Consider the following 21,250-nt stretch of genomic DNA (forward strand, 5'->3'; position numbering starts at 1 on the left):
CAAGGCTGGTGCAGGGTCCCGCACTGGGCCCGCCCCCACCCCTCCCGCCGGCCGCCAGCGGCCAGCACGCCTCACGGCTTCTGTCTCCCCTCCCTCCCCCCCCCCCCCCCCTCACCCTCTCTCTCTCTCTCTCTCTCTCTCTCTCTCTCTGTCTCTCTCTTTCTCACGCCTAGCGCAATGGCGGCGTCCGCGGCGGAGCAGCAACAGTTCTACCTGCTCCTGGGAAACCTGCTCAGCCCCGACAATGTGGTCCGGAAACAGGCAGAGGTAATCGAGCTTGTCGCCCAGACTCCTTGCCCTGGCCGGCGCGCTGACTCTCCCAGCGACACTGCCACACCGGGCCTTGGCTGCTCAGCCGCCAGGGCGCAGGCCGGGACCGGCGAGCGATGGCTGCTCAGCCCACGTGCGAGGGGGCCAGAGGATCCCATGGGGCCCTTCCGACTCTTGCATCCACGGGGCCGGCGCCAGTTTTTTCTCAGCCGCGCCTCGCACACACGTGTGTTGCTGCTGCTGACAACCCCCGCCCAGATGGAGAAGCCAGACAGCTGGAAGGGAAGTGGGGCGTGGGCAGACCCAGGCCCTGGGGCTCCCCTCGCCCCTTTCCGGCTCTCTCCCATTGAAAGCCTCCCCCATGGTGTCCACCCAGCCCAACCTTCTTGGTTCCCCAAACCCTGGCTGCTATCTAACCCATTACCCCTGCTTCTCTCCTGACCTCTCATTTTAAGTTACCATCTGTCCCTCCATTCACCATCCTCTCTTGAAATGTGTTTCTAGCCCTTTCCACTGGGTTTCTCCCACATCTCTCACAGTCTTGTGAAGTTACCTTTATGGTTTCTTTCTAAGCAGCTTCTACCTTATTTTGCTCTTCAGAGAAATCTTTGATCTCAAGAGATTTGTGGTCTCATAACATAAATGGGATGTCCTGGGACTTCCGTTGTTTAACTGGGCAATGCTGTATGCTTAAATCTTTGATTTCGTTAAATCTAACCTTAATCTCTCGTTTTTTAATCACCTCTGACTCCTGACCTACAAAATGTGCATCTGTGATACAGTTTCAAAAGACGATGTTTCATATGCATTTGCAAGTTCATTTACCAAGCAGTAGGAGTAAGACACATTTGGTGCATATAAGACTAATGCTACTCTGTCAATGTTGAGACCACAATTTATTTGACACTTAAAGGGAAGGGCAGAAACTTTAGTTTCTTCGAAATGCATTATCAGAACCTATCTTCAGACTTGATTATATCCGGAGTTCTTTGCCACCATGTGATTGAAGATTTCTATGATTCAGTGAAGGATGTTCAGCCATATCTTTTTACAGAGTAAACATTTATATTACATATAGCTAATGAATTCGGGGGACACTGCCTCCTCTGGACTCACAAGATTTATCGTCTTTAAAATCACAATGTTAATAGATTTTGAATAGATTTAAGGATGCTGGTTACACTTAGGTGGTTTTATAATTTGCAACATAAATACACTGGAAGTTAGTTCTGTATGAAAAGGTACTTTAAATTATTAACTTTATCGTAATAACTTTTGGTTGACTTGTTGTACTTGTAATACTTGCTTGGGGTAAAAATTCAAAAGGTACAGATACTTTTTTATCTCATTCTCTGAAGATAACCAGTTTTTAAGTTTCTTGTGTATCATCTCTGGAATCACTTTACAAGAAGTGTATATACATATATGTGTGTGTGTATATTCATTTTTATATAAATGGGCTTCTAATACGCACACTGTTGGTACACTTTGAATATTTCACTCAATATATTTCAAATTGCCACATAAGAGATTTTGTTAAAGCAGCTAGCTATGTAGTATTCCATCCAATGGATGTACATATTGTTTATGCAACTAGTCTTCTATGAATGAAATGGACGTTGAGATTTCCAGGGTCCTATTCTTGAAAACAGTGCTATACATAGAAGTACATGTATCCCTATCTTTTCAGACTTTGCCAGGTTTGTTTGTAGAATACTTAAAAGGAGCATTTGACCTTAGAAGTAATATGCATTTATTTATTAGCTGCATCAAATCGCACTCCTATCAGTGTCATGTGACAATGCCTAATAAAACATTTTAATGCTTTCTGTTAGCTCTATGGGTAAGTTTTCACAGAAGTAAGTTTTTAATCCCAGCCCATAATAGAAATTGTCATGTGTTACAAAGAAGAACAGCATTGTATTTAGTCAGCTAGTTTAATTCTGCCTCTTTCCTCCAGTTGCTTAAGTCTCTATTGGGGAATCTTTTTCTATTCAACCAAATATGCATGTGGTTCAGCTTGAATTCCAGTTGGTGCCTGTTGTAAATCTTTTATCACTTTTATCACTTTGGGGGTAGTTAGCAGCATTCAGTACACTTTCTCATTATAGAGCAATTAAAAATAAGTACTGTTATTCTCTTAAGTCTCTTTATTCCTAGTGAAAACGTTAAAATATATTTTTACTTTTTTGTATAGCATTGTAATATACAGATATATATTTAATCCTCACCTGAAATGTTTTTCTTCTGAAGAGAAACATCTCAGGTGAGAGAGGAAAGGAAACAGAAACATTGATTCGTTGCCTTCCATACATACATACCTTGACTGGGGCTTGAACCCACAACCTAGGTATATGCCCAGACCAGTAATCTAACCTGCAGCCTTTTTTGGTGTGCAGAGCAATGCCCCAACCAACTGAGCCACCTGGCCAGGGCTCTTCAAATGATACCTTAATACCCTTTTTTTTTTTTTTGCTTGCATCATGAAATGAGTATTTTATTATAGTCTGTAATAGCAAATACAGATTTTTTTCTTTTAACTAAAGACTTGGCAAGGATTCAGTAAGTATCTTTGAAATTTAATCAATCAAAATAAAAGTACATAGCTGACACATACATACCAAACTGTTGACTAAGATGACTTCTTTTATATTGAAATATGAAATCAAGTACAATTAAAGGTTCATTTATAGTAATTACTGTTGAAATCATTGAAGGGCTTTGAAACTTTAAAAAGTTTTTCATTGTTTTCCATTGTAAACCATTTGGTAGGATCTGTATCTTTTTTTTTTTTAAGGGAGAGAAGAAGGTACAGAGAAAAACATCGATGTCTTGTGCCACTTAATTATGCATTGATTGCTTTTTTAAAAAAGATTTTATTTACTTATTTTTAGGGGTGGAGGGAGAAAAAGGTAGAGAAACATCAATGTGTGATTGCCTCTATGCTTCCCCAACTGGGGACCTGGTTTGCAAGCTAGCATTCAATCCACTGAGCCATACCAGCCAAGGCATGATTGCTTCTTATATGTGCTCTGACCAAGGTTCAAACCCACAACTTTGGTATAGGCAGATGATGCTCTAACCATCTGAGCTAGCCAGCCAGAGTTAGGCTCTATATCTTCCACTAAAAAAATCTTAGAGGATTTTTCTCTTTAACTTTAAAAAAATATTTACAATATTTAAAGAAGTCATTTAAATGTCCTTGTCTCAAAATACAATAATATGAATAAACAATTGAATAATTGACAAGTAATCCAAAATTAAATATCCATGACATTAATAATACATTTTATACGAAATAAGTATTTTATCAATCATATGCATGGATTTTATATTTTCATTAATTTTTTGCATTGACTTTGTACCTCTGATTTTTGAAGTATTTTTTATTGATTATGGTATTACAGTCTTCCCAATTTTTCACCCTTTATCTTCCCTTCACCCTGCACACCCCAGTCCTCTAGCATTCCCCTCCCCTTAGTTCATGTCCATGGGTTGTACATATAAGTTCTTTGAGTTCTCTGTTTCCTATACCAGTTTTTATCTCTCCCCGTCTATTTTATGCCTACTAATTATGCTTCTTCCCTGTACCTTCCCCCCATTCCTCCCTTCCCCCTCCCCGCTGAAATCCCTCCATGTGATGTCCATTTCTCTGATTCTGTTCCTGTTCTAGTTGTTTGCTTAGTTTTTGTCTTCATTGTTTTTCTTTTCTTTTAGGTTCATTTGTTGAAAGTTGTGAGTCTGTTGTCATTTTACTGTTCATATTTTTGATCTTCATTTTCTTAAATAAGTCCCTTTAACATTTCATATAATAATGGCTTGGCGGTGATGAACTCCTTGAACTTGATGTTATCTGAGAAGCACTTTATCTGCCTTTCCATTCTAAATGGCTTTGCTGGATAGATTAATCTTGGATATAGGTCCTTGCCTTTCATGATTTTGAATACTTCTTTCCAGCCCCTTACCTACAAAGTTTGTTTTGAGAAATCAGCTGATGGTCTTATGGGAACTCCTTTGTAGGTAACTCTTTCCCTTCCTCTTGCTGCTTTTAGGATTCTATTCTCTCTTTGTCTTTAATCTTGGGTAGCTTAATGATGATGTGCTTTGGTGTGTTTCTCTTTGGGTCCAACTTCTTTGGAACTCTGGGCTTCCTGTGTATCCTAGAAGTCTGTTTCCTTTGCCAGATTGGGGAATTTTTCCTTCATTATTTGTTCAAATAAGTTTTCAACTTCTTGCTATTGTTTTCCTCCTGCCACTCCTATAATTCAGATATTGGGACGTTTCAGGTTCTCCCAGAGATTCCTAAGTTTCTCTTCAATTTTTTAAATTCTTGTTTCTTCATTCCATTCTGGTTGAATTTTTATTTTTCCCTTTTGTTCCAAATCATTGCTTTGAGTCCTGGTTTCCTTCCTGTCACTATTGGTTCCCTGAATATTTTGCTTTATTTCATTTTGGGTGTCTTTCATTTGTCCTTTTATTTTGTGACCAAGCTCAATCAGTTCTGTGAGCATTTTGATTATCAGGGCTATAAATTCTCTGTCAGTTAGGTTGGCTATTTCCTTGTCACTTAGCTCTTTTTCTGAAGTTTTGCTCTGTTCTTTCATGTGGGCCATATTTCTTTGTATCAGCCCACTGGTCTAGTTGTTTTGTTTGACCTTTTCTTAAATTCCTTGGTTGCAGTTAGATTTTCTGGCTCTTGTGGTGGTTTATTGATTTAGATTGGTTGTTATCCTCCTTTTGTTTGTGTGAGGAAGCAAAGGGTTTCTACATACTCCTCCATCTTGGCCCGAACTCTCTCATTGGTTCTAATATAGAACTTCATTAGCAAGATTTGAGTTGAAGGAAGATAAGGAGGGTATACTTGAAAAATGTTCCTGAATTTGTTTGTCCCTTCTTCTACATATCTGTATGCAAGGTAGGCTTCCTAAACATTTATGGAATGAGTGAGAAGAGTATATGGGGTGAAATGTGCTTTACATTGTATGATCGTTCATAGTAGAATCAAATGGAATTGAAATTTTATTTGCCACACACTGGTAACATTCATTGAACCTGCCTGGGCTAGTGCTAGGCTTAGTCTTAGATGTTTGCTTAGAAATTTGTCTGCTGAGAAGTAAATATTCTTTATACTATAATGTTCTATATCCTGGGAACACAGATGTGAAAAACATACCATACCTGTCCTTGTGGAACTCAGCTATTTTGGCTAAGAAAAAGTTGCACTTTAGATTTTAAAGCTGTGTTCTTTTTATCAAACTATAATCCTTTTTTTCCTGCCCAAATTTTGTTATCCTTGACCCATATTTTGTAATACTATATCTGGATTGCTACAGAGGAACATATCAGATAAGGAGAGTCCTCTCTTAGGAGTCAGATGTCACTCATACTATACTCTTCTTCCTTGATTTCTAACTCATTATGGAATAGAGTTTACTATTTAATTTAATGTTTGTTTATATGTCTCTATTAGAATCAGCACTGGATAACTCACATTAATAGTCTCAGCAGGGCCAAGGGTAGAGACCATCAGAATTCATAACAGGTTTTCTGAGAGTGGTATCCTAAGAATTTTTTTCCAAAACTTGATTTAGCCACAGAAAATTTAAGTGTTAAATACTTACAACATCTACAGTACATGAGGGGCTAAGCTAAGCATTGATACAAGGAATAAAAAGATATTTTTAGTGTACTGTGAGATATGTTCAAATAAAAAGGCTATATTTGGTTTTTTAGTTGCTTTGATAAAGATAAATGAAAAACCTGAAGGTACCATATCCATTTTTGCAATCTTGAGAATATCTTTACATAAATCATCTCGTTTCTGGATAAATTAAACCATCTCTCTTCAGCTGAGAATACTTTGTGTCACAGTTTTCAGCATTATTATGTTTCCATATACCTGTGTATTTGAGAGGAACCTGAGGTTATCAGAAGATACCAAGTTCTTTATCCCAAATTTGTTCTTCCCCAAATTGACATATGTTCGAGAAGCTTGAAAACTATGTAGCACTGGGTGAATAGAACTGGTTATTTGGTGGTGTCAGTCCCCAGGGTTGAAACCCAGAGAGCATTTAGTGCCAAGGAGATTTTGAGTACAATTTGGCCTCAGAAAAACCAAGCAAGACCTTGGACAAGTCATTTAACTTTTGAGCCTTTATTTCTTTATCTGCCAATATCTCAAGGATGCTGTGGAGCAAGCACTTAACTAAAGGTGTAAGGAATATGAGGATACAGAGAAGCCCTGTTTTCCCTCTTTTGTTGTTACCCCTTCTCCAGAGAAACCAGGTAAATTTTATGGGTAGTAGTTATTAGACAATATACAAGCTCTTTGAACTTGGACTGCAAAGAAATGAAAGTTATCTACAATACCCTTAAAGTGGATATCCGAGTGGACTATCTTTACTTATTTACTGATTGCCAATTCTAGTCAATCAGTTTAAAGAGACTTTTGGGGGGGGATCAAAGTGTACTTAAAATAATGGGGTTTTTTCCATAGTAATACTAAAGTTAGAATTTTTTACACATGCACATAAATCTATATTTTCACTCAATTTTATAGACATCATATACTTAGGCCTTGTCTTTTGATCGATTTAGATCATCTGTCTTTTTTAATTGGTGTCAACTTAGTTTTTATTGTTAACCAGTTTGCTCTCATTTTATATTGTTAATGGAGTTGAAGACCTGAGTCTCAAAATCTAGATTTCTAGATCTAGTAGTCTCCTGGCCAAATTTATTCTAACTGTATTCATTTATTGGTGTATATAAATATGGTTTTAGTATAATCCTTGCTTTAAAGAAAAGGTAGCATGGAGAATTTGACTACTTTCTTTTTCTTTCTCTGACTTCCTTCATCTGAGGTAGTCTCTGGTGGTTCTTAGTGCGCATTTGAACCAGTTTTACATCTTCTGATCTAAAAAATGTTGACAAGATAACCAGTTTTCCATGACATAAGGAGATATTCAGCACTTATTTTGCAGCAAGGTAGCTCAAGTCACACTTAACACCTGCCTTCCTAAGCTTTGAGTTTTGTTAATCAGATATTAACAAAAGCTGGGGAAATGCATGCACACATCATTTTTAAGAGGTAAAGGTAGAAAGGAACTTGAAAGTAACTCCTTGAATTATCTTCTCTTTTTTAACCTATCTGAAGTATATTTTATGTTACAGGAGAAATTTTTAATACTAGTTTTAGGTTATATGACTTCCCATGAGATCTTTCCCAGCCTTCATTTCTTTTCCCTAGTGTAATCATGAGGCTTTCTAATATTATATTCTAACCTTTAATGTTTTTCTTTTTTATGTAGGAAACCTATGAGAATATCCCAGGACATTCAAAGATCACATTCCTTTTACAAGCCATCAGAAATACTACAGCTGCTGAGGAGGTACTGTAATATTTGAGAATATATTCTTAGAAAACAAGTTGGGTATTAAATTGTGGTAAAAGTAGGTAGTAAGAACTGTTGTTTACTGCCTGGTTGTTACCAGAATTTTGAACTCATTATTTGCTAAAAGCTATTTGGAGTTAAAATTTCTGAAATACTCATATTAAGAATGAGAATATTTTTCCCCATGCCAAATGATGTGTCCAGCATATTTAAAAATAATTATATTAAAATTATTAAATATAAGTGGTTTCTGTAGTTATAAAAAATTTTCTTCCTTAAATTCATTCTAAAAGGAAAAAATTATTCATTCAGTGTTTTAATGTGTTACCAAATGATTTTGAAAAACTACTTTTTATCTATCTTTAAAAATGTTATGCTTATAGCCATCTCTAAGTGGAGAATAATATGTGCTATAAAGGTTCTTAGGAAACAAGACACTTTGTAGAGTCCTTTAAAAATCCTGGCTTGGCCCTGGCTGGCATAGCTCAGTGGATTGAGCGCAGGCTGCGAACCAAAGTGTCGCCGGTTCGATTCCCAGTCAGGGTACATGCCTGGGTTGCAGGCCATGACCCCCAGCAACTGCACATTGATGTTTCTCTCCGTCTCTCTCTCTCTCTCTCTCTCTCTCTCTCTCCCCCCACTCCCTCCCTCTCCCTCTCTCTCCCTCTCCCCCTCCCTCCTCCTCCCTCCCTCCCATCCCTCTCTGAAAATAAATAAATAAAATTATTTTAAAAAAGAAAATCCTGGCTTTTAGCTCCAACTGGTGTGGCTCAGTCTGTTGGGCACAGGTCTGCAAAGCAAAAGATAGCACTGGTTCAGTTCCCAGTCAGGGCACTTGCTTAGGTTATGGGTTTGGTCCTTGAGGTAGTATAAAAGAAGCAGCCAATAGATGTTTCTCTCTCACATCTATATTTCTTTCCTTCTCTTTCTCCCTCCCTTTTCCTCTCTCTAAAAAAAGTAAATAAATAAAATAATTTTTTAATAAAATCATGGCTTTTAGCAAATTAACTAGTTACTGTACCAAATGAAATATATAGCTTCTTACTGCTTTTCTGTGCATTTACAAGCTATTTTTTTTCTTTACATAAGTAATATCTGTGTATAACATTGAATGCTAACCGAATATCCTGTTCATTACAGGAAAAACATCAAAATACCCAAGTATATAAAACTTACCCCATCTATGAAATGCACTTAGAATTTGTAAAATGAGGAGGCTCCTTTATTAATAGTCACACTATATGTAAAATGCTTATATTAACACATGATGGAAATGAAGTCACACTAAACTACATAGTAATACACCTGACTTTTTCTTTAATTCAAAATGAATGTCAAATATAAACAACAAACAGATAGTACTTAAATCTCTTAAAAATTGGCTGTTTTAATTCTTGAAGACAGGTGCAAGTTAGCTATGAAACATTTTTTTTTCATACTACAAGAGAAAGTTTATTTCTGAAGTTACAGAGGTAATAGAAGTAATCCAACTGGGCTGCATAGGCTCAGGAAACAAGTTACAAAAGCAAAAGAAGGGCCCTTGGAGCTTGGGAGAGAGAAAGGCAAAGGTAATGTGCCTGGTGGGAAGAGGGAGGGTAAGGGAAAGGTGCAAGCGTGCTCCCCAGAGGGAGAGTGTGCCACTACAAAACAAATTTTAAAGCTAAGAATATTATGAAAAGTATTGAATTTTATTTTAAAAAACCTTATATTGAACCTCATTTAAATATTGATTTAGGAATTAGATGATTGTGAACTAGCCTCATCATCTTGATTGTGGCTTCATAGTTTTCAGTATATATGTGAGAATTGCACGAATTTCAGCTGCTGTTATGGGAATGGTTAACCACTTTGAATCCTTTCAAGAGCATAAAGTTTTAATATGTTGGCTGTCTGCCAAAAGTAGTTCAGATAAAAAGATTTCTCAGTGAAAAGTAAATGGAGGAAAAAAAGGCAAATTTTATTTGTATAGCTCAACTCTTTTTGTTGATCATAGTCCCAAAGTAATTATAGTGATAATGAATAGCTGCAACACGGGGTGGGGGAACATGAATAATTGGGTTTAATATTTTCAATGGCTTATAGATTTAATATGATCAAATTTTAGAAAGATGTATGTCTCAACTTTTTTAAAAATATATTTTATTGATCATGCTGTTACAGTTGTCTCATAGTTTTTTCCCCTTTATTCCCCTCCACCCTGCACTCCCCTCCCACCAGTATTCTCCACCTTTTAATTCATGTCCATGGGTTGTACATATAAGTTCTTTGGCTTCTCCATTTCCTATACTATTTTTAACCTCCCCTATCTCTTCTATACATACCATTTATGCTTCTTATTTCCTATACCCTTTCCCCCATTCCCCCTCCACCTGTTCCCCATTGGTAACCCTCCATGTGATCTCCATCTCTGTGATTCTGTTTCTGTTCCTAGTTGCTTGCTTAGCTTGTTTTTGTTTTTTTGGGGTCCACTTGATATTTGTGAGCTTGTTTACATTTTACTATTCATATTTCTTTATTAACTTTTTGTTAGATTAAGTCCCTTTAACATTTCATTTAATAAGGGCTTGGAGATGATGAACTCTTCTATTAACTTGACCTTTTCTGGGAAGCACTTTATCTGCCCTTCCATTCTAAATGATAAGTTTGCTGGATAGAGTAATCTTGGATGTAGGTCCTTGCCTTTTACGACTTTCAGTACTTCTTTCTAGCCCCTTCTTGCCTACAAGGTTTCTTGTGAGAAATCAGCTAATAGTCTTAAGGGAACTCCTTTGTAGGTAACTGTCTCATTTTCTCTTGTTGCTTTTAAGATTTACTTTTTATCTTTAATCTTGGGTAACGTAATGACGATGTGCCTTGGTGTGTTCCTCTTTGAGTCCAACTTCTTCAGGACTCTCTGAGCTTCCTGGAAGTCTATTCCCTTTGCCTGATTGGGGAAGTTCTCCTTCACTGTTTTTTTTCAAATAACTTTTCCATTTCTTGCTCTTCCTCTTCTCCTTCTGGCACCCTATGATTTGGATGTTGGAACATTTAAAGTTGTTGTGGAGGCTCCTAAGCCTCTCTTCATTGTTTTGAATTCTTGTTTCTTCATTCTGTTCTGGTTGAATGTTTATTTTTGCCTTCTCCAAATCATTGATTTGAGTCACTGTTGGTTCCCTGTATATTTTCCTTTATTTCACTTTGCATAGTCTTCACTTTTTCCTCTCTTTTGTGGCCATACTCAATCAATCATTTCTGTGAGCATCTTGATTACCAATGTTTTGAACTGTGCATCTGATAGGTTGACTATCTCTTCAATGCTTAATTCTATTTTTGGAGCTTTGATCTGTTCTTTCATTTGGGCTTTTTTTTTTTTTTTTTTTTTTTTTTTTTTTTTTTTGTCTCATCTTGTCTGTTAACATTCAGAGGGGCAGAGCCTTAGGTGTTTGCCAGGGTAGGGCACCCCACTTCACTGTGCTGTGGGGGCTGGGTCCAAGAGGGAACAATGTGTCTTTCTCAGCTGTGGGCTGCTTTCAGTCACTTCTGCTGTTACCCACAAGTAAATTGGGCCCTTCTGGTGTTGATTTCCAGGTTGGTGGGTATGTGTACATCCTAGGACCTCATGGGTCTGTTCAACAAACTTTCCTGTGAGGCTGGGAGTTTCTCCCACTGCCACAACCCCCACAGCTTTTTATAGTCAGAGGTTTTGAAGCTTTATTTCCCTGTGCTGGAACCCTGGATTGCACAGTCTATCTCTCTCCCTAGTTGTTTTCTCTGTTTATTCACACACAAATGTGGAACCACCCAGTCCTCCACCTGCTGCCCTGGCTGCCCTTCTCCACCCCTCCCACCAGTCCGGATGAATTTTTCTTCTTTAAGTCTTTGGTGATTGGACTTCCATGCTGTTTGATTTTCCAGCACTTCTGGATATTTTTTGTTTTTATATTTGTTGTTGTCCTTCTTTTGGTTGTGTGAGGAAGCAAAGTATATCTACCTGTGCCTCCATCTTTGCTGAAGTCCTGTTTGTCTCAACTTTTATAATCCAAAGGAATATTATACAGAAAATGACAAACTTGAACTAATTCTACAGGTTTGAAAATGGGATAAGAATATACACATTGAAATTAATTACCACTTTTTAGCTGTTGGGAACTTGTAATGTTTCTTTGTATGAATGAGGCATAAAAATAAATAGATTCAATAGCATTTTGTCTCAGAAGTTAATGAAAGGTCAGTAATATAGCAAGGTAGTCCAGACTGGGAGTATTAAGATTGTGTAGGAAAAGTACTTCAAGATACTAGAATGAGAGCCAAATGGAGAAGTAGGAAAAGAGCATTATAGGGTTTGTAATTTATATTAAGATCTGTTTTTCTCACTCGAGCTGTGAACCAAAGCATCGCAGGTTTGATTCCCAGTCAGAGCACATGCCTGGGTTGCAGGCCACAGCCCCCAGCAACCGCACATTGATGTTTCTCTCTCTGTCTTTCTCCCTCCCTTCCCTCTTTAAAAATAAATAAATAAAATCTTTTAAAAAAAAAAGGTCTGTTTTTTTCCAAAGAATGGATTAAAAATAGAAATTTTAAATAGGTTTGTTATTGCTGTGATAGGTGCTCCTGTTTGAGATTTAATATGTTTAGGGCTGTTCCTCAGGTATAAACAAAAATAGCTTTTGGATGGTATTTTCTATACAGTAAGCTAATGTGATTAAAAAGTTTTATTTTTCACAAAATCTAATAAAATGTTCTCAGGATGAACTGTAAAAATGGAATAGTAAAATCAGTCAGTGGCAGAGTGAATCTAGTATGTTGGAAATTTTTTCTCTAGTAAGATACCAGTATATTAACCATGTTATCTGTTTATAGGCTAGACAAATGGCTGCTGTTCTCCTAAGACGTCTTTTGTCCTCTGCATTTGATGAAGTCTACCCAACTCTTCCTTCTGATGTCCAGACTGCTATCAAGAGTGAACTACTAATGATTATACAAATGGAAACACAGTCTAGCATGAGGAAGAAAATTTGTGATATTGCTGCAGAGCTAGCAAGAAATTTAATAGGTGTGTATACAAAAGTACTTTTATGTTATAAAAGAAAATGAACACAGTTGACCTTTGAATAACGCAGGTTCGAATTGTGTGGGTCCACTTATATGGGGACTTTTTACAATAAATACCTGTACCTTTTTCAGTTTATTGTGGAGAGTCTGGATGCAGAAAGTTGACTATATGCATTGTTCTATACCATTTGATATGAGACTTGAACATCTGTGGATTTTGTTATCTGACACAGATCCTGAAATCAATACCCAGCAAATAATCAGAGACAAATCAGTTTAACGGGAGTCAACAGTTATGTGCAGAGTTTCATTTTGTTGGGGATTGGTATCTCTAAACCTCCACGTTGTTTAAGGGTCAAGTATATACGAGGTCTGTCCGGAAAAAGTCCAGCCATTGTTAATGTAATGAGAGCAGTTTGGATGACACCAGTGTAACCTCACAGCCAAAGAGAGTGGACCGAAATGCACATGCTTGAATACTGATGACTTCACTGTACTAGCCAGTGGGGGTTGTAGGCTATGATGAGTGAGCATGTGTACTGTGTAGCTATCACATTCAAAATGACTGAGCAAGGAGAACAATGAATCTGCATCAGATTTTGCATTAAGCTTAAACATTCCTCCATGGAAACTATTTGAATGATTCAGAAGGCTGCAGCTATGGGCAACTGGTGATTGGCAGTTTTATCACAATAACACACCTCCTCATGCTTCACATCTCATGCAGAGTTTTTAGCGAAACAGCAAATCACCCAGGTGACTCAGCCCTGCTACAGCCCAGATTTGGTGCCTTGTGACTTCTGGGTTTTTCCCAAAACTAAAATCACCTTTGAAAGTGAAGAGATTTCAGACTGTCAATGAGATAGATTCAGGAAAATACGATGGAGCAACTGATGATGATTGGAAGAATAATGTAAGGTTGTCCCAAGGTACCTACTTTTAAGGGGCCTGGGGTGTCATTGTCCTATGTACAATGTTTCCTGTATCATCTTCAATAACTCTATTTTTCATATTACATAACTGGATACCTTCTGGACAGACCTTGTAAATATATATATTTTTAAGTGGAATCTTTAGAAGAAAATCCCCAGCTGCCTAAATACCATTTATTCTGTTGAAAATGAGAGTGATTATGAATTCTGCATTTGGAGCCAAAAATCACAGATGTTTGTGAAATGCAGTCATCATACTATTGGTTCTAACACATTCATGTGGAGAAGTTTTTGTAGTTTGTTTGAAAGTTGTCTGTTTTATTCCCTCTTAATCTGTAAAGTTTTGAAAGCATAGTCTAATTTAGAGCCTTCTTTACAGATTTGCCAATAGAAGTAGAAATCAGTGGGATCCAGGTGCTTTTGCTGTTATATTTGTATATTTATAAATTATGTACATATGCTTTTATACTACTATAATATTTACATTATAAAACACCCAAATATATTTTTAAAGGAAAACATCTAATACTGCATTATATGAACTGTCAGAACCTTTTGGTCACTTTAAATAATAATGTAATTAAACATACTCTTTTGACAGATTCATAAATACGATTTTAAACTGAATTCATTTAGGTGGAATTTTTAAATGTTGAAAAGGATATCTCACTGAAATAAGGGCTAAATGGGAGAACTTTGTTGGTTGTGCTTAGTATATCATAACACTAATTCTTTAATTTCAGCTACCTACTGAGTTCAGAACTCACTGAAACTCTTAATGTTGAATTATTTAAAAAGTTTAGAAGATTCTATTAAAAAAATTTTAAGTATACAAATAAGAATTTTTGTAGGTGACATTTATAACTCAAAATCATTTAATAATGGAAACATTTTCAAAATGTTTCAAGAGTGATCTCTTCATGGATTTTTTTTAAAGCAGTTATTTTAAACCTCCTCAAATCATTTTTTAGTTGAAGGGACAGATTAAGAGTATTATTTTTTAATGTCAGCCAAGTAGTGTTCATTTCAAAAAATATCGGTAAATATGGAGGGAAATGTTTAACAAGAAAAAGTGTATGACTTGAGTGTAACTTCTATTGAGATGGCCAAAAAGTCTGCTTAATTTTTTTTTGGTTGTTTTTTTTTGGGGGGGGGTTCCCCCAAAAATAAAGACACGTTTTTTGTTTTTTCATTTTCACCAGTAATTTTATTGATTGGATATTTTGAGTGTGCTGGTTATCTCCTGTTATCTTCTAGTGGAAGAGGCCAAGGGTGCTGCTAAACATCTTCCAATGTGTGACAGTACCACAGCAAAGAATCATTTGGCCAAAATATCAGTAGTACCAAAAAACTTGGCAAGCCACTTTGATACTTTCAGTCAATCACAGCACCTCCCCCATACATTGCACAAATCTTTTTTTTTGCACTTCAGTTACATTTTTACCTTTCTTGAAATACTAAAGCATAATATGCCAAAAATGTTGTCTGTCTTCTTCAGTATTAAAATGACTGCACAAAATTTACCAGATCTGATTTTTTTTTAATTGCATGCTGATATGACAGCTATCTCAATACAATGTAACAAAATTGTTTGAATGAAGTTAAGACAAGTAGGCACTACTAGAGCCATCTAATGGAAAAAAACTTAAATGAACTTTTTGGCCAACCTAGTACAACTCAGGTTCTTTCTAAGAGTGTAACTAATGAGCCTCTTAACTAATATAGTAGTTTATTGAGATTTCTCATCTTTATTATAAAGTATCACAAAAATTTTATTACTTTAAAATCTTGTTGAAAAGGACTTAAAACTGGAAAGCATCAGCACCCCACTCTAAGTCCTGGTTTCAAGACTTTGTTACCATATATTAACTTTAACTGCTTTTTAAACTCTTTAATAACAATAGTATATATTAAAGATTCAACCAGTCAAACAGTCACAGTGATATCTTTTCTCAATCCCCCTCCTTCTAAATGACCACTGTTAATATCTGTGTTTAAGTAACTCAAATATAAACAGTTGTCTTTTACAAGATTATTATGTCATTTTTAGGTTAAAGGACCTAATTGTGTTGGAATTTTTTTAAAAATGTAAAGCAAATGACATTTTCTACTACTGCATATTTCAAATAAGACTTAAAATGTAAGGATTTACCCTTTAGTTTTGACTTACATACTTTATGCCTGGACTTCTTTATTTTTAGATGAGGATGGTAACAACCAATGGCCTGAAGGTTTGAAGTTCCTTTTTGATTCAGTCAGCTCTCAAAATGTGGGACTGCGAGAAGCCGCCCTTCACATTTTCTGGTATATACACTGATCTCATTTTTTTTTTTAAACTTCAGTGTCATAAATATGCAAAGGACATTTTGATTTTTCTAGTCTAACTTACCTATTTTTTATTTTTTAATATAGTTTATTGATTATGCTATTGCAGTTGTCCCATTTTCCCTCCTTTATTTCCCTCTGCACTGCACATCCCTCCCAACAGCATTGCTGACCCCCTTAGTTACTGTCCATGGGTCATACATGTAAGTTCTTTGGCTTGGCTTCTATATTTCCTACACTATTCTTTTTATTTTAATGAGTTTATTTATTTTTTAAAGATCTTATTTATTTCTAGAGAGAAGGGAAGGGAGGGAGAAAGAGGAGGAGAGAAACATCAATGTCCGGTTGCCTCTTAGGGCCTGCAACCCAGTCACGTGCCCCGACTGGGAATTGAACCTGCAATGCTTTGGTTCACAGCCCCACACTCAATACACTCAGCTATATTAGCCAGGTTATCTGTACTACTCTTAACCTCCCTGTCTATTTTCTACCTACTATTTATGCTGCTTATTCCCTGTACCTTTTCCCCTATTTCCCCCTCCCCTTCCCTGCTCATAACCCTCCAAGTGATCTCAATTTTTGTGATTCTGTACCTGTTCTAGTCGTTTGCTCAGTTCATTTTTGTGTTTGTTTGTTTGTTTTTAGGTTTGGTTGTTGACAGTTGTGTTTGTTATCATTTTACTGTTCATGTTTTTGATCTTTGTTTTCTTAAATAAGTGCCTTTAACATAATATAATAAGAGCTTGGGGATGATGAACTCTTTGAACTTGACCTTATCTGGGAAGCACTTTATCTGCCCTTCCATTCTAAATGATAGCTTTGCTGCATAGATTAATCTTGGATGTATGTCCTTACCTTTCATGACTTTGAATACTTCTTTCCAGCTTCTTCTTGCTTGTAAGGTTTCTTTTGAGAAATCAGCTGATAGTCTTATGGAAACTCCTTTGTAGGTAACTCTCTCCTTTTCTCTTACTGCTTTTATAATTCTCTCCTCTTTAATCTTGGATAATGTAATTATGACGTGCGTTGGTGTGTGCTTCCTTGGGTCCAACTTCTTTGGGACTCTGAACTTCCTGGACTTCCTAGAAGTCTATTTTCTTTTCCAGATTGGGGACGGTTTTTTTTTTTCTTTTGTTATTTTTTCAAATAAGTTTTCAATTTCTTACCCTTCCTCTTCTCCTTCTAGCACCCCTATGATTCAGATATTGGAACATTTAAAGTTGTCTTGGAGGCTCCTAAGCCTCTCCTCATTGTTTTGAATTCTTATTTCTTCATTGTGTTCTGGTTATTTCTTCCTTTGGTCCAAACTGTTGATTTGAGTCCCTGTTTCCTTCCCATCACTATTGGTTCCCTGTACGCTTTTCTTTATTTCAGTTTTTATAGCCTTCACTTTTTCCTCTATTTTGTGACCATATTCAACCAGTTCTGTGAGCATCCTGATTATCAGTGTTTTGAACTGTGCACCTGATAGGTTGGCTATCTCTTCATTGCTTTGTTGTATTTTTTCTGGAGCTGTGATCTGTTCTTTCATTTGGGCCACATTTTTTTTTGTCTTGGTGGGCTTGTTACATTCAGAGGGGTGGAGCCTTAGATATTTGCCAGGGCTGGGCAACCCACATCACTGGGTTTAGTGCTGTATGTGGGGGAGGGGTCTGAGAGGGAACAATGCCACATGTTCTGCTCTCTGCTGGTTTTCAATCACTTCCTCAGCTACCCACAAGCAAATTGGGCCCTTCTGGTGCTTATTCCCCAGGTGGGTGGTTTTGTGTACATTCTAAGATCCTGTGGGTATCTCCAGCAAACTATCCTGTGAGGCTGGGAGTTTTTCCTGACACCTCAACCCTCACAGGTTTTTTGTTCAGGTTTTGAGGCTTTATTTCCCTACCCTGGAACCGTAGGTTGCATAGTCTATCTCACTCCCCAGTTGTTCCTCTGGGATTATCTGCATACAAATATGGGACTGCCTGTTTCACCAGCCATCACCTTGCCAGTCCCAGTCCTCCAGCTGCCACCTTGCTGTGAGTCCCTCTCCACCAGGCTGCCCATCTTGGCCCCTCCTACTGAGCTGGATGAATGTTTCTTTAACTCCTTGGTTGTCGGACTTCCATATAGTTTGACTTTCTGTCATTTCCGGTTGTTTTTTGTTTTTAAATTTGTTGTCCTTCTGGTTTTGCAAGGAATCACAGTTTATCTGCCTGTGCCTCCATCTTTGCCAGTAGTCTCTGCAAAGTTCCTGACAACTTTTTAGACTTAACATAATACCTTCGATAGTTTGTGTTTGATTTGGAAGTAAAACTGAAAAAAATAAATCTTTTTATTTCATATTATGATCCTTATTTGTATATAAGGTTCTCTGGAGCTTGATTTCTTTCCTTTGTTTTTTATGATTGTGAAAAAGTTTCTAGAATGGTTTCTTCTGTTTTATTCGGAGACTGACACAGTACTAAATGTAACTCTTGAGAAAGCTGCTTTAATAATGACATCTTGAAGAAGAGAAAGAAAATGCTCATGAATCCCCATTGTTTTCTGGGTCTTCTACAGTCCAGCTTTATAAAATGTAACATTTTAATAAACTGTATTTATAAGGAGATGATCAAGGTTTAGAATGCAAAAACTATCTACATTAAGAAAAATTTTACCCTGCTATGTAATACAGTATACTGCATTTAAAGTACAAGTAGATTTATAATTTTTTAAGATAATATGCATTTTTTTCAATAAGATATACCTTGAGCATCAAGCGAGGATAGGGTATATTAACACTATTGTCTACTTTCTTTGTCAAATGTATCTTATTTATATCAGTAATCTAGAGTAGAGGATTAAGTAAAAATATTTAGGTTAATTGTTTACCTAATTTAAAGTAGAGAAGAACTTAAACTTCCCTGGATCACCAAGACTGGGAACGGATTGTCAGAAAGCATGGTTGTTGCAGTACCACCTGAGACTGTTTGCTCTTGTCCTATCCTGCCCTCTACGTTAGCTTCTTACTGAGACAGTGATAAGAATAAAATATTGGACTGGGGTGGGTGACTGAGTCCTGTATGACTGAGTCTTTCCAAGTTCTTAGACTAATCCTTTTTATTTTGTTTGTTTCCATTCATCCTACACCAAAAGAGGACTGCTTGAAGGGGGGATGGGTGTTCAGCCTTAGGTACTAATACATATTCTTCGAGTCATGCAGACATTTAATTAGATATTCTAGCTGATACTGTACTAACATGTACTTTTTAAAAACCACTGTGGATCATTTTTTAGGAACTTTCCTGGAATTTTTGGGAACCAACAGCAACACTACTTAGATGTCATCAAACGGATGTTAGTTCAGTGTATGCAAGATCAGGAACATCCATCGGTGAATCATTTTAATTTCATTAATATTAACGCCTAATTTGAGATAATATCTAATTCGTGAAAGAAATTTATGTATTTGGAGATTGTCTTTAATACATTAAAATATAAATACTAGTTTTTACTGCCAAAGGAAAATTACTAGTTTTACTGATAAAGAAAAGTTTCATTTTGTGTAAGAAAACTTGAACTTGGCATCCATCTAAAATGTCTCATGTTTGTCATTTTTTACTCTATTTTAGATCCGAACATTATCTGCTAGAGCTACAGCTGCATTTATACTTGCAAATGAGCATAATGTTGCTCTGTTCAAACATTTTGCAGACTTGTTACCTGGGTTCTTACAGGTAAGGAAACTTTAAAATAGGTGATAATTATATTTTCATTGGTTTCTGTAGTTTAATAAATTCACATCAGAGTTCTCTAGTGTATTCATTCATTCAGTAAATATTGATTGTCTACTGTGTTCTGGTACTAGGCACTGGGGATACATCAGTGAACAAAACATGCAAATCTGTGTCCCCATTGAACAATTTTTACATCTTTCTACTAGCTTTGATAGATTCTTAGTCATTTCAAATATTTAGGTTAGAGTTCCAGAATTTTTCTATAATGCAAATGATATAAGCAACTTATGCTTATTGAATATATAATTACATAGGTTATTTCCATTGAATCAACCAAATAACCTATGAATTTAGCCTATGAATCATTTTACCTAAGGTGAAACCAAGGTCACAGTGTTGGTTAGTGGTAAAATCATGCATGATTCACACCCAGATCAGACTACAGTTCTTACTATTAATGAGAGGGTTTAACAGTTTGTATTATAAAGTAAATAGTTTATGGTTAATTCCCATTATTGGATGTTGAGGATAAGTTATTATTTTAAGGACACCTTCTGCCTCAGTGAGAAGATAAAATAAGATTGGATGAGTTGGAGCATTTATTCTTAGCCTTGTCAAATCCCAAACCCACTTTATAACAAATACTTTGTAACTTCTCATATTCTGTCCTAAAATGAAATGCATAGATAACATAACTCACATATATGCATGTTTTTAAAATATCAGTCCATGTTTTAAAATACCCAAAGAAGAAATAAAGAGAAAGTAACATAATAAAAATGGCATGCTTTCCACATACAAATTCTAGGGCGTGACTACCACAAGAGACAGAGCAGATGAGGTGCTTTTTTTAAGTGATCTATACAGATGTAATAGCTAAAAATGTGAACGAACAGATACAGAGGTCTCATTGACACGTCAAACACCACAGTTGCTGTTACTACTTACTACTAATTTGATTTCTAGAAGCGGTAAAGTTTTGAATAAAACAAAGGTATTCATTCTTGATTTATACAGTATTTACATTTAGGAGGGGTGCATTATGGTGCATTTTTTAAATGATGCAAAAAAATCTGTGAGTTAGGTTCTAGGTTCAGATAGTTATGAGTTTTTTAATTTTTGTAAGTGTCAGACATTTAGGATCATGAAAAATGCATGATAAGAAAACCTTGTGAGTTCCTCAGAAGCATTTGTATCACAGATGCAGACTATCTAGTACTCTAGGCTTTTGCTCATCTTCAGTCATGACAATCAAGAAAATACCTCCTAGGAGAAATAGCAACCCTGTTAAGAACTGGGTTAAAGAGGATTTATAGGAGCTAAAACTGAAACATCCTACATGGGTCAAAGGATTTAGTAGAAACTTTTCTCCCTATGACATCAAACTAAAAAGATAGTTTAGGTCAATGACAAAACATTAACTGTTCCATTCTATTTTAGCAGTTTTTATTATCAAAAGATCTTGAATTACTCACTAAGCCTGATTTCAGATTTTGTTTCTCTGAATTTAGAGTAAGTTAAAATGTTAGACAAAACTTCTGGGGGTTGTCACTCTGAAATAGGCAGTGGTAAATACAAAATGTGCACTTAAGTACTATGGTGA

At 36.3% G+C, this 21,250-nt stretch overlaps 1 protein-coding gene across 1 annotated transcript in view; it reads left to right on the forward strand.

Moving 5' to 3' along the window:
• Positions 1–101: 101 nt before the first annotated feature.
• Positions 102–21,250, forward strand: part of IPO5 (importin 5) — a 47,280-nt gene continuing 26,131 nt past the window's right edge. Inside the window, exons 1-6 of the mRNA XM_028526947.2 lie at positions 102–267; positions 7,578–7,658; positions 12,501–12,693; positions 15,826–15,928; positions 19,208–19,304; positions 19,543–19,647. Coding sequence (XP_028382748.1) covers positions 178–267; positions 7,578–7,658; positions 12,501–12,693; positions 15,826–15,928; positions 19,208–19,304; positions 19,543–19,647 — 669 coding nt within the window. The 5' untranslated portion in view covers positions 102–177. The remainder of the gene's footprint in view (positions 268–7,577; positions 7,659–12,500; positions 12,694–15,825; positions 15,929–19,207; positions 19,305–19,542; positions 19,648–21,250) is intronic.

Source organism: Phyllostomus discolor, chromosome 11 (genome assembly GCF_004126475.2).
Source record: "Phyllostomus discolor isolate MPI-MPIP mPhyDis1 chromosome 11, mPhyDis1.pri.v3, whole genome shotgun sequence".
NCBI classification, from domain to species: Eukaryota; Metazoa; Chordata; class Mammalia; order Chiroptera; family Phyllostomidae; genus Phyllostomus; species Phyllostomus discolor.